Raw genomic sequence first — 13,080 nt, forward strand, 5'->3', positions numbered from 1 at the left:
TGCAAAGGTAGACAAGCTTCCTCCTGGGCTTCCAGTACTAGTACCTAACATACAGTAAGTTTACTACTGAATTGTATAGGGATGTCCCTTGCAATATAATCAGTCTTGCAGTTAATTTTTTTGTTATTCAGCATCCTCTCTGATTTTATTGTGCTACACTACTACCTTTTACATCTACTTTACATTCGCCTTTCTCTTTTCCCACACCATTATACGTTTCTTTGTCTTCAGTGGGTGTTTGTCTCTGCTACCTATTACTCACAATTGAACCTCTCTGCATGTTATATACATCTGCTGCATACCTTTATATATTTCTCTATCTCTAACTCGACTGTCCCAGTGTATTTATTTCTGTATTTTGTGTGTGTTCATCTTTCATTTGATATCTATGGGTGCCTCTATCCGTATCTCTTTTTATTCCCTCAGTCTTTGTTTCCCCCCCCCCCCCTCTGCTTTCCTCTCTTTCCTGATTGGTGAGGCTTCTCTGGGTGCTGCTCATTTTGCAGAGGATGTAAATATGTCTATAAACCTGTTAACCTTTTCGCTGCTGATAGAGGGATGCAGTCTTAGAGCATTTCAGCAGAACTGAAGGCCATTATATCTTCACAAACCTACAGTATCTCTGGGCAGAGTTGTAGCACAGGAAGGTCAGAGGGTTACATTAGTAGACACGCTTTGTTCATTAATATGCTTTGTGTCTAGTTTAATCCCAAATGCTGAAATGTTGCCCCTTTTTCTTTTACCCTTGTTCTTCCCCTTTTATTATTAACACGGTTGGTTGTACAGGGCGCTTTTGCCCTGAACCCTGAAGGGTCTCCTTGAAAAATCCAACAACTAATTGCAATGCCCTGGCAATGGGAACTGGATCTCAGTGACTGCAGTTTCAGGGTCACACATAAATCCCTGATTTATGTGTGTTTTTTGGTTGGCTGGCTTCACAAACTTGTTTGGGCCCCCATTTTATTTAACCCCAGCCACGTTTATTGTTGCATCCTTTTTGTATCTAATTCTTCCAATCTCCCCTTCTATGATCCACCTCTGTTACCTTTTCTCCTGGTTATTTGCAAACTCATCCTACATAGAGTCAATTTTTTTCTTAGCTGTGTTGTAACCTCCTGACCAGTGTTCAGCATGTTTTGCTGATTTGTTGACATGTACAGGCTATCTCTTTTTTGCCTCCCACATAACCCACTCATTCTGCTGCATTGGCACCTGTGTGTGTATGTATGTATATGTGTAGTTATATATATATATATATATATATATATATAGCCCACCCCTTTCCTTTGTATCCTCATATTTGCCCTTATTATTTTCAACTCATTTCTTTTTTTTTCCTCCCCCCATGCCAAACAGAAATCCTAATTGTTCTGATCAGATAGTAGCTGCTTGATAGGATTAGCAGCCTCCCTCCCTGCTCTCTAATACCTTGCCCTCCCAGGCTGTCGTTGTCTGGTATTAGCCGGCACACGCTCTCTCTCTCTCTTTTTAGGCCTCCTTGGGAAGACTAATTAATTTATACCCGTAGCAGCTGATCTGACAAACAGGCTGCAGCTGCTGAGAATGTTTCTCAGGGAGATAGGCAAATGGTACCAGAGCAGCGGTATCGGATGGCACTGCCACCTTCTCAGTTTCTGGCAGAATGGCTGTTTTTTTTGTTTTTTTTTTAATTTCTCTTCCTTCAATGACAAAAAGGGAGTTAACATGATAAGTTCATTTCTGTCCTCTTGTTTTGCAGTTTTTATACATCTTTAATATGTCACCCCATTCCTCTATTCTTGATGTCCAAATCGCCCTACCCTTATTCCTAAACATCCTCTGTTTCCACTCTCACACACTTGGAGACTTTCTCGCTAGCAGTAACATGTCATCTACCTCATATGTTTCTGCCACATGTCTCTGGCAATTCTTTTACTTCTTTACTGTCTCCTTTCTCTCTCTTCTGCCTTACTTTGTCTCTCTAGTGCACTGTCTGTCTGTCTCTCTCCTCGATTTCTCTCTCTCCCACCCCCAGTGTCTCTCTGTTCATCTTCATCTCTCTCATGTTTCTCTCTATTTTTGGCCACAGTCTCTACCTCACACCCCCTCTTATCATATCTTCTCTCCTACACTCTCCCTCTCTCTTAGTTTCTCTTCCTCCTACACGCTCTGCTTCTTTCCCCCCCTCCACTTCTTTCCCTCAGAAAATCCATTTAAATGCAATTCTATTCATAAGGCCCCTCTCATGCATGTCTAATGAATTTCAGGGAGAATGCTTTTGCAGTGTGGCCGAGAAGGGACCCAATATGCAGAGTGTGTATAATATATTTGGTGCAAACCCTGGTGTCTACCCCTCTCTGATTACAGCGTAATAAGAAATAAACCCTTGTAGCAAGGGGTGAGCTTTCTAAGGGGAAAGAAGATTTGTCAGTTAACCCCATGCGATGGCACAGCAGGGATCACAACAGTAGGCAAACTATTCTTATATAAATAATGGCCATAGTGACTATAAAGCAGAACTTTTTGCTATTAAGCTGGACTGCAGTGATGTAAAGCTCAGCACTTATTGTGCTGGACAGCTCCTTATTCGAAAATCTGCCATTCTTTATCTGTTCAGCAGGAGATAAAGGATCTGGGAATCTAGGGATAAGCAGTAATCTGTTGTAAATCTAGGTACTTTTAGGGTTAGACAGAGCAAAGAAATGATCTTTGGCTTGTGCCCTGTCCTTTAACAGCAGGGCACACATATCTGCTCATACAGTATATGTTAAAGACATGTCACAGAATGGCATGCTCTTTTAGAGTATAAAGTACTGAATAGGAAAAACATACCCCAAGTTTACATTTTTATATTTTGCACTTTTCCGGATTTCATTTTTTGCAGTCCTTCCAGTTCTACTTCATTGTACATTGGTCATTGCAACTGACTTTGCATCTGGGCACTATGGGAAATAATCAGGTGAAATCTGTATCATAAGGTTCAAATTTCCGATTTAATGATTAAAGGAATACTATACCCCCAAATAATGTAGGTCTCTATGAAAATATATGGGATCATATGGTTCACAGTGCACACAAACAATCCAGGGGCACACATATTTGCTAGGTCACATAAGCCAATTATTGGACGAAGTTCTGTTTTTTGCTCCCACACCTCTTCCTGTAACAGTTAGAGCTACATTATTTCTGGTTAAGGTAAAAGAGCAATATTTACTGATATATATTTCCTTGATGTCTGAAGCAGAACACAAGGATAAAATTCACACTATAAATCCTAAAGCAGAATAATACATGAATTATGCTTTAAAGAATGTCTGTGTCTTTATGCACTTATTGAAATTGTGCAAATGTGGGGAGGGAAAAATGAGCAATTCCCTGACCTTATAAAGGTGAGAGGCCAAAAGGCAAGTGGAACACCAATGTATGATATTCCTTCTAATATACTCATATTTTACCCAAGGTGCAGAGTGCAGCCCTGGTGGACACAAGGGACCCCTGTCCTTCCTGCCAGCAATATTTAACTGGCAGGAACGCAGGAATTCGCCGCGAATCCATGCCTGGCGAAACATTTCACCCATCACTAGTCATGGGTATAATATCCCTATATTTTACAATAGGGAGTAATGAAATACTGGAAGTTTCTGCTTTGACATATAAGGGCTCATTTACCATGAAACTGCAGGAAGCAGTTCTTAAAAAAAAAAAATCCAGTGCCAAGCACCATGTTTCTTGCACTTTGCAACTTTCCCTGTTTTATTTGCCCTGATGCACACGTCTTAGTACTTTGTACAGGTATGTGCTTTATAAAAGGGATTACTGGCTCATAGATCCATATTTTGGTTTGAGCTAATCATATGCCTAGGAAAAAGTCTGTTCTGTATGATACAGTAAACACTTCTTGTAGCCAGATCTTTTGTGAGTTGTAGTTTAGTCTCTCACATCTAAATATGAGTGTTACAGGCAAAAATTGTTATGGTGGCTTACATATTATATATGTGAGACTTGCAGTGTATAATTTCCATAGTGCATTCAAGGTTATACTTGGTAACCCTTTGCTAGTTTGTCAGTTACACTTGAATAGTGCAGTTATCATTAAGTATAGAATATGTAGACTTTCTATAAATATAATGTATCATTATACTAACTAGGACTGCTTAACTTGTGACCTGGAGAATTCAGGGGGCAGAATGTCATGTCTCTGCATCTCTATCTTTGGGATTGATTATATTGCCATTTAATTAATTATGATGCCTTCTTAAAGCCACTACCCTCATATTAAAATAGCAGTTTAATTAAGTGTACTCCAATGATATATTTAATTTAGTCCTAATCGAATGAATCACGGCATGCCAATGCAAGGGTATATATTTTTTTATACCCTGTTATTTATAAAGCACCACCACATTTCTGGAGTGCTTTACAGAGATTATACATCATTAACTGGATCTTGTATAAAAACTGTCTGCCATGGTTTCAGTCAGTTCAGGCTTGCAAAATACACTAAAGTATATCATAACAACAAATGTGAGAGGCAATCAGGCCATTGCCCCTCTATTTCTCTATACATCTCTACCTCATTCTCCCTTAAATTCTATCCCTGTATTCATTCCCTTCCTATTTTTTCCCACGGCATAGCCTTTCAGTGTCTTTCTTGGGGACTCCCCAATTCAGTCTGACAAATGTCGATCGATCTAGATTGGCCGCCAGGGCTCCATCCAATGTACATTAATCCGAATGTCAGGGTGGCCCCCTCCTCCTTTTGCTCACTTCATCCTTCATCAGAGTAACAAGCTGATTCCTCCCCCTCCCTTCGTCTCTTCTCCGCTGCCCTCACCTCTCACTTTATTTTAACTGCTGTCGATCGATCAGCAGCATGTGTGTATGGATTAGCTGCTGCTATAATATCACTTACACATTTGTGTGAACATAGATTTGTGTGTATGTCATCTCACTTGGAAATAAAGATTTTTTTTAATAAAAATACACCTGCAAATGAAATAAAGAATTGGAGTGAGTGTTCATGCATGCTCGCATGTTTTATCTTTTTCCCCAAATGGTTTATGGCATGTTAATTGTAGAGGTTAATCTCGTATTGTGTCACACTTTGGACACTCCATTGTTCATCATGAATAGACTGGCTCATCTTGTCATTGGAAGCCTGCCAAGTCTGTGAACAAAGAATTAGCACATAGTCCTGCAGGCAAAAATAGGTGTTTCTGTTGGTATGTTCTCTGGTGGTACCAGACAAGTATTAGTTGCATACATAAGCAAACTCATTCTGGCGTATATTGTAGTGGGTTTGTGGACATGTCCCAAAATACAGTAAGAAGAATTGTAGTTTCTGTATTTACTTTCTTTACATTTATGCATGTCTCTCTTTTGTGTGTACTTTTAAAGGGGTTGTTCCCCTTAAAGCAATTGTCAGCATGCAAAAACAAGAATGTCAACATTAAAACACAGACGTTGGGGTTTTTGCTGTTTTGGTTAATTTTGTTCCTAAAAGTTTTGACAGGGCAGTGACATTTCATAACACAACTATTTATATCCATGCATGTCCATTACAACATTTGCTACTACCAACAGGAATTTTCACTTTGACTGCATTTGAAGATCTGTGTCTACATATTTTAAATTTCTATGAATGTTCCCTTCTATGCCTTGTCAATTTTATTAAATGTAATTCTAAGCAACTTTCTATTACAGGTATAGGAACCGTTATCCAAAATGCTTGGGACCAAGGGTATTCCGCATAAGAGGTCTTTCCGTAATTTAGATCTCCATTCCTTAAGTCTACTAAAAAAATCAGTAAAACATTAATTAAACCCAATATAATTGTTTTGCATCCAATAAGGATTAATTATATTGGGATCAATTACAAGATACTGTTTTATTATTACAGAGAAAGGGAAAATCGGTTTTAAAATTCTAAATTATTTGATTAAAATGGAGTCTCTGGGAGACGGGCTTTCCGTAATTCGGAGCTTTCTGGTTAACGGTTTTCCGGATAAGGGATCCCACACCTGTATATATTAATTACAAATTTGTAATGATTTTAAAGATATTTGAAAACATATTTGCTAATTTTTTTAGCCCTTCTGTTCTTTGCTTTACACTCTTGAAACAATATAGAAGAAATAAATTCTCCTTCAGGTCTGTTTATAAACCGTATTTAGTTACATTGTTTTAGGAGCCAGAACCAGAAGCACAGAGAATAGAAGCAACTACAGTATACATATATTGTTTTCAGTATTAATTACATTTAAAATAACTTTAAAACCAATAAAAATGATTACTTCATTTTATTGGAAAGTTGTTTAGAATTACATCTACTTTTGTAGTGCAAAAGAGTTTTTGGATAAAGAATTCCTATAGGTTTAATTTATGAAATCATCATTTACAGCAGTAAAGGGGCACAATATCACATTTTGTTGGAAATTGCAGCAGAGGCTTTAAGTGGAGACTCTGCCTTGCACCTTATGTTGCATCCAGCACATGGTGCAAGGTACATCCCTGCACTTACCACCTGCCTTCAGGTAAGTGGTAAGTACAAGACCCTGCTACATCCTGTACCTACCAGTCCTCTTTAAGGGCAATGGCACACTGGGAGATTAGTCAGCTACATATAAATCTCAAGTCATATGCAGTGCTTCATTTTCCAAAGTTGCAAGAGGTACTTCGGGTATGTGCCACCACTACCCTAACTTGCATCTGCCTGACATGCTTATTAGTAAGCAGGATAAGGTACACCTTTTTTCCATCCCAGTCTTTCCTTCTTGAATATAGCACTGCCAAATGCAGGCAGCACTATATGATTAGGAGATTTTCAAAACATGTCAGTTTGCTATACTGTAGTAAATGAATCCTAATATCCACAGTACTCTTAGAAAATGTATGAATTTATTTCAGTGTGTTATATAATAGTGCAAGCTGGTGAAAGTGAGATTTTATATAGTCTCTGTATACAATGCTCTAGGTTTAAAATCCTTTTCTGTTATAATACAATGCAGTTGGCACCATGCTCTACTAAAAATGTTAATAATATTATTACTGGCTAATGGTTAGTCCTAGTCTTTTTCCTTTCTTTTTTTATGCTGGACAAAAATTAAAAGAAGAACAGAAGAAAACTAAAAGGATACCAAAAGCCTTTCCAGTTCATTTTTAGAGCTCAAATCTTTTCTCGAGCTTCTAGAATCCCCCTGGTGGTTAGGATGCTAAACTCGCCTGAAAAAAAGACAAATGTTTTTCTCCTAAATTAAAGCAGCACTTGTAAAACTGTATATTTTTTGTTCAGTTAAACTATAAAAGCACAGTGTCCTTTTGGATGCATCTTGTAGTGCTTCACTATTACTTTCTTAACTGCTTTTCAGATTGTTGTGCACACTATTTTATATATGTAATAGGTAGATGTACTGTAGTATGAGGTGAGAGGTGTTAGTAGCTTTAAATCTAAAAGAAGGAGGATGTACATGTATGTGTGAGAGGATAGTAGAAAACCCCTCAAAGAATGTGTAAGTAATCGGCATAATGAAAGAGTAGAGTCTAGGCAGGGCCAGTTTAAGGTGTCAGTGGAACCAGGGCAAAGATTTCCTTGGTGGGCCCCGTCAGGTAGTCACAATACATTTCTGTTAGTGTTACCCTCAAGCAGGTGAAGTGGGATATACTAAGGTAGGCAATAAAGAATGGACTGTATTCACCAAAGCAGAATTAAGGTCCAGGTTCATCTCCCTTAACCAACAGCCATGGTAGTGGGTAACCTGATATACAAAAATCTTTTGGGAAGCACCACCCTTATCAATGCTTCAGATATCGGTGGTGCAGGCTTGTAGACATATTCACATCAGCAGTATGCTCTTGGTTGAAGAAAGAAGTAACAGCACTCACCACTTCTTGCTGGTGCAATCCTTTGTTTATTGAGCCAGTTATGCCACATAGAAAAATGTTTGGGTGCAAGGTCACAAGTCTGAATTATAGTAGATACAGTAGGTTAAAGGAGACATACTGGATAAATGGAAAAAACCCTAATTTTGTAGGCAATTATGAATAATATATGGTGCTAGTTTCACTTTGGGCTAAACATTAATCCTATCTGTAAAAATGGCCCCTTTCTTGGAGCTCCCTATAGATCCTATCAGTTCACTGTCCCTTTTTCAAATGAGGGGTGGGTGTGTCCTAACGATCCCTTCAAGAAGCACGGTAGGAGGGGGATAGCCAATCACAGCTCTGCAGTCACACAAGCAAAGGCAGGCTTCAGTTCCCTATCAGGTCAGCCTAGCTGCTGATTGGTTCCTATCCTACAGTGCAGTGTACTGAGAGCCGCCGGCACCCCTGCACATTCAGAGAATTCAGCCAGCAGGAAGTGGAACAGATGGGCGGGGCTAGTGGGGTTTTGGTGGAATTTCTCAACAAATCAGTCCGAAACACAACTTTTTAAAGCTCAATCCTTCTATATTTAGAGGAGTATAATTCACTGGTACATTCTTAATTTTTATATGATATGTCTCCTTTAAGAAGGACCAGCAATTAAAAAGTGTAATTTACCTTGTTTTATTATATACATGCTGTATCCAACATTTTGTTCCTTTAATAAGGGTCTGTGTGGGACCCAGGAAGCAATATAAGTTGTTACTTTTGTTTTGTTTGTACATTTTTTTGTACCTAAAGAAATAGGGACAAAATGCCAGCTATCATGCTGTCCTTTATGTTTTTCATAGATAATATTTATTGAGTTTGTTACATCATGTTGTCACTAAAAACAATAGAACAGGTGCCCTGTCCTTGTTTAGCATCCCTCCCCCCTGTTGCCCTGTCCTTGTATAGCCAGTGGGTTGGGTACCATACAGGTCAATTTGTGTATGGCACCTTTTTTGCACAAATCTAGTGTATCTGTCACACTGTACACTCTGTACACTGACTATAAGAATGTAAATTCAGCAACCATTATAAAAATAATTACAAAATCTATCAAGTACCTGATAAAGGAATTAAAAAATAGCATACACAGCTCTTGTCTGCAACAAATGGTTCTGTTGATATGCTGGGTACTTCTATGGTCCTAAAAATTAATGTTTTCTTTCTACAGGATGTGCTTTCGGTCTTCACATAGAGCATGGCAATTGGCTATCATAGGTGCTACATTATACCATCACAATTATTAGTAGCAACCAAACAAGAAATATATGTTTGTAAATCAGATTACTGTGTAAAACAGCTACCTGTATAAGAAAACCATGAAACTGTGCATGTCCACTTCATTACCATAATAAATATGCTAAATCACAAATAATAAATGTTCTCAGAGCACTTGCAATAAATAGCTATTGTGTCACAAAATAACAGCAGTCACCTCTGCTCTGCATTACGTTGATCCAGGCTTTAAATGTGTTTTAAATATACAAAATGGCGCTATGCTTCATTAAAACTATCCACCACCTTTTTCCATGGAGTATTGCCATTCAGCTAGCATGGAGGTGTAGATTGAGTGTGTGTATAGATTTTACTTATTAGAACTGACAGGTGGAAGAAACAAACTGCAATACAGTAGAAATAAATTAGTATTGCAAGACTTGTTTACACAGCCCCACTGTCATTACTGAAACCAGAGCGAGAGGGGAATACTGCATAATCAATTTTCTTTATTAGCCTTGGAAGTAGGGATCTGGGCATGCTCAAATTTGCTGGGCTTGGGCCAGAAGTACCAAGCCGTTATTAATATAACCTGTTATTTTTAGAACTGGCTGCTTTTCTGGAATTTCACAAAACCTATAGTTATCGCCACTGTTGCACAATATATGAGAAGTATACCATGATGCTTTTATAATATACTATCTCTCTCTCTCTCTCTCTCTCTCTATATATATATATATATATATATATATATATAAAGTGGAATTCATTATTAATGGAGAATATTGTTAAACAGGTTTAGGTAAAAATACGTAACATATTGACTATAAAGGGATTTATTTAATTATTATGCTAGAGCTTTTCAGCCAAGGTTAGGTTAAAAGTACTAAATGTATCCACTGTAAAGGAATTTAAGATTCATTTAAAAAAGGGCGGTAATAAAGAGAGAAGAAAGAGAATGGAGTTAACTTTAAAAAAGGAGGTATTGAGTAAAAAGGAGTACCTTTTAGGGGAAGGAAAAGGTTAACAGAACCACTTGACAGCAGAAAAAGGGACTAGGTCTTCAAGCGACTGTCTTATACGCAAATAGTTTGACTTTGTGCTTGTACAGAGTGTTTGTGCAATTAGCTGTGCTAGTGTGTGCTTTGGTACAACTGGATTTACCTTTTATGCCACCTTATCTTATCTATATAAAATAGTACAATTTTTCTAATATCAGTGACCCCTTCAAACTACTGTTTTATAGTATATTAAAGGAACAGTAACACTAAAAAATGAAACAACTTTAAAGTAATAAAAATATAATGCACTGTTGCCCTGCACTGGTAAAACTGGTGTGTTTGCTACAGTAACACTACTATAATTTATATAATAAGCTGCTGTTTAGCCATGGGGGCAGCCATTCAAGCTGGAAAAACGGAGAAAAGGCACAGGTTACATAGCAGATAACAGATAAGCTCTGTAGAATACAATAGTGTTTTATCTGTTATCTGCTATGTGCCTGTGCCTTTTCTCCTTTGAATGGCTGCCTCCATGGCTACATAGCAGCTTATTTATATAAATTATAGTAGACTTTCTGAAGTAAACACACAACTTTTACCAGTGCAGGGCAGCAGCACATTATATTTTAGTTACTTTTATACACTTTCATTTTTTGGTGTTACTGTTCCTTTAATACAGTTTATAGTAGTAGAGACAACCTGCTCCCAACCTCATCTAATCAAAACGAGTCTTAAATTGCAGGTTGTGAGCAAGGAGGTAGACATTTTGGATACATACACGGAATGAGATAATGAGATTTAACAAACTCTTTACCGTTTGTGTGTGTGGATAAAAACATATGCAGAGGTCAGCAGACTATATGCTTTATATATAATCTTAGTGCTGTACACTGTATTGAAACTGTGTTCTTTTATTTAGCAAATGGTTGGTTGTTGAATGAAAAGGCTGTCAGGCAGCGTTCAATGTATGAAAAGCTTTGTGCTGTACTCACTATATAAAGACTGTGTGTTTGAAGGTATGTGCTGTATTTGGAAGCTGACAGGCTGCTGGCACAAAGTGAGAGTGTGACAAGGAACTGTGTAGGTGACAGGTTTGGCACTTGCAATGTTGACATTGGCAGAAGGCGGAAATAATCTGACTAATGAGCAGCAACTGAAACCTGTGTCTCCCCTCAATTTCTTTCCACCTCCCCTCCACCATTCCATTCCCCTTTCGTTATTCCAATTTCTCTTTCTTAGCTCAGTTCGTTTGTATTTCTCTTCTGTTACAGTTGTATAACAAGAAATATAAATATATTCAAACTACGATCAGACAGAACCCCCACTGGGCTCACAATACAGATCTGTTCTTAGTGGCTGTACAGGTGACGGCCAAGGCCTCTGTTTTTGTGGGGTCCCACCAAGAAGCAGTTTTGTGCAGAAGATATACTTTTTAATGAATGTCACTGTATAAACAAGGATACATTATATCTAGACTGTCCAACAGGAGTTTATAGCTGTTGATGAACTACATTTAACAACATACTCTGAAGCGAAAGTTGAACACTCTTGTTTCATAAAATGAGGGTCCTTCCAGGCCCTTTTGTCAGTACGCCCCACCAATAAGGACAGCCCTTCCTCCATACTTCTTGATCCCCCAGTAGTGGTTGGTCTGCTGTGTCATTTATTACAACTGCTGTATAAAAGTTTTCCTTTATATCAAGTTGCAATGTTGTCTCTTCATAATCACCCCCTGCCATCTGACATGTTCCCTTCTTTTCTCTCTCATTTCAGAGGGTAGGTTTGTTACCTCCCCTTCAGGTGCTCTGTATATCTTGGATGTACAGAAGGAAGATGCCCTGTCCACATATCGCTGCATCACAAGGCATCGCTACAGCGGGGAGACACGACAGAGCAATGGTGCACGGCTTCTTGTTTCAGGTGAGGCACAGAACAGATATGCACCATTACAGTGTATACATATATATGTATATATACAGAGAAGGATTACATAGAATCAGGTGCAATGACAAGCATTAATCAAATGTAGGTATGGGATATATTATGCTTGGGACCTGGGTTTTTCTGGATAATGGTTTTAGTAATTTAACTTAATTCCACTAAAAAAAAATTAAACATTAAATTAACCCAATAGGAATGTTGTGATAGCATTATGCATGTATGCACCTTAGTTAGGATCAAGCACAAGACACTGATAAATTATTACTGAGAAAAAAAAGAATAACAACCTCTATGGGAGATGGCCTTCCCATTATTTGGAACTTTTTGGATATTGGGTTTCTGGATAAGGAATTCAATACTGTAGTAGTATTTTCTCTAGGGAAAATATTTTGGTCCTGTTAGAGAACTTGTTATACTACTTTCCTTCTATGTTTTAGTTAGCACCCAGCTAGAATCATATACTGTAGATATTACAAAACACATGTTCTTGGTAAACTACACTCATTCATTCTAAAGCTACTTTTGAAAATGTAGTTTATAATTTTGTGTTAGATCCTGCCGAGTCTGTCCCTGTGCTGCTTGATGGGTTTCAGTCACAAGAAGCTCTTGTGGGGGAAACCGTGGAACTGCCTTGCATTGCATCAGGATATCCTAACCTAGCTAGCCGCTGGATTAAAGATGGCCGCCCAGTGCCATCTGACAGTCGATGGAGCAAACGCAGCACTGGTTTGAGTATGGCTGATCTGAGACTCGAGGATAGTGGCACCTACATTTGTGAAATTACAAACAGCTTTGGCTCTGCAGAAGTCACTGGTACATTGACTGTCATAGGTAAGAGATAAGGTTACATCTGAGAGATGTATCTATCTATCTATCTATCTATCTATCTATCTATCTATCTATATATCTATCATATATCTATCATTCTATAATCTGTCTACCTATTATCTGTGTGGTCTGACACTCTTTGAATATTAATGTGCTCCTACTCTTGATCAAACACTGTGGCTTAGATAGGGTAATATGCCATCTGTCA

General features: G+C 38.1%; 1 protein-coding gene across 3 annotated transcripts in view; it reads left to right on the plus strand.

Moving 5' to 3' along the window:
• Positions 1-13,080, plus strand: part of dscaml1 (Down syndrome cell adhesion molecule like 1) — a 141,546-nt gene that overhangs the window by 70,344 nt on the left and 58,122 nt on the right. For all 3 annotated transcript variants that reach the window (XM_031905607.1, XM_002932905.5, XM_004916065.4), the window contains exons 4-5: positions 11,877-12,023; positions 12,597-12,875. In XM_031905607.1, the coding sequence (XP_031761467.1) occupies positions 11,877-12,023; positions 12,597-12,875 (426 nt within the window). The remainder of the gene's footprint in view (positions 1-11,876; positions 12,024-12,596; positions 12,876-13,080) is intronic.

Source organism: Xenopus tropicalis, chromosome 7 (genome assembly GCF_000004195.4).
Source record: "Xenopus tropicalis strain Nigerian chromosome 7, UCB_Xtro_10.0, whole genome shotgun sequence".
In the NCBI taxonomy this organism is placed as follows: Eukaryota; Metazoa; Chordata; class Amphibia; order Anura; family Pipidae; genus Xenopus; species Xenopus tropicalis.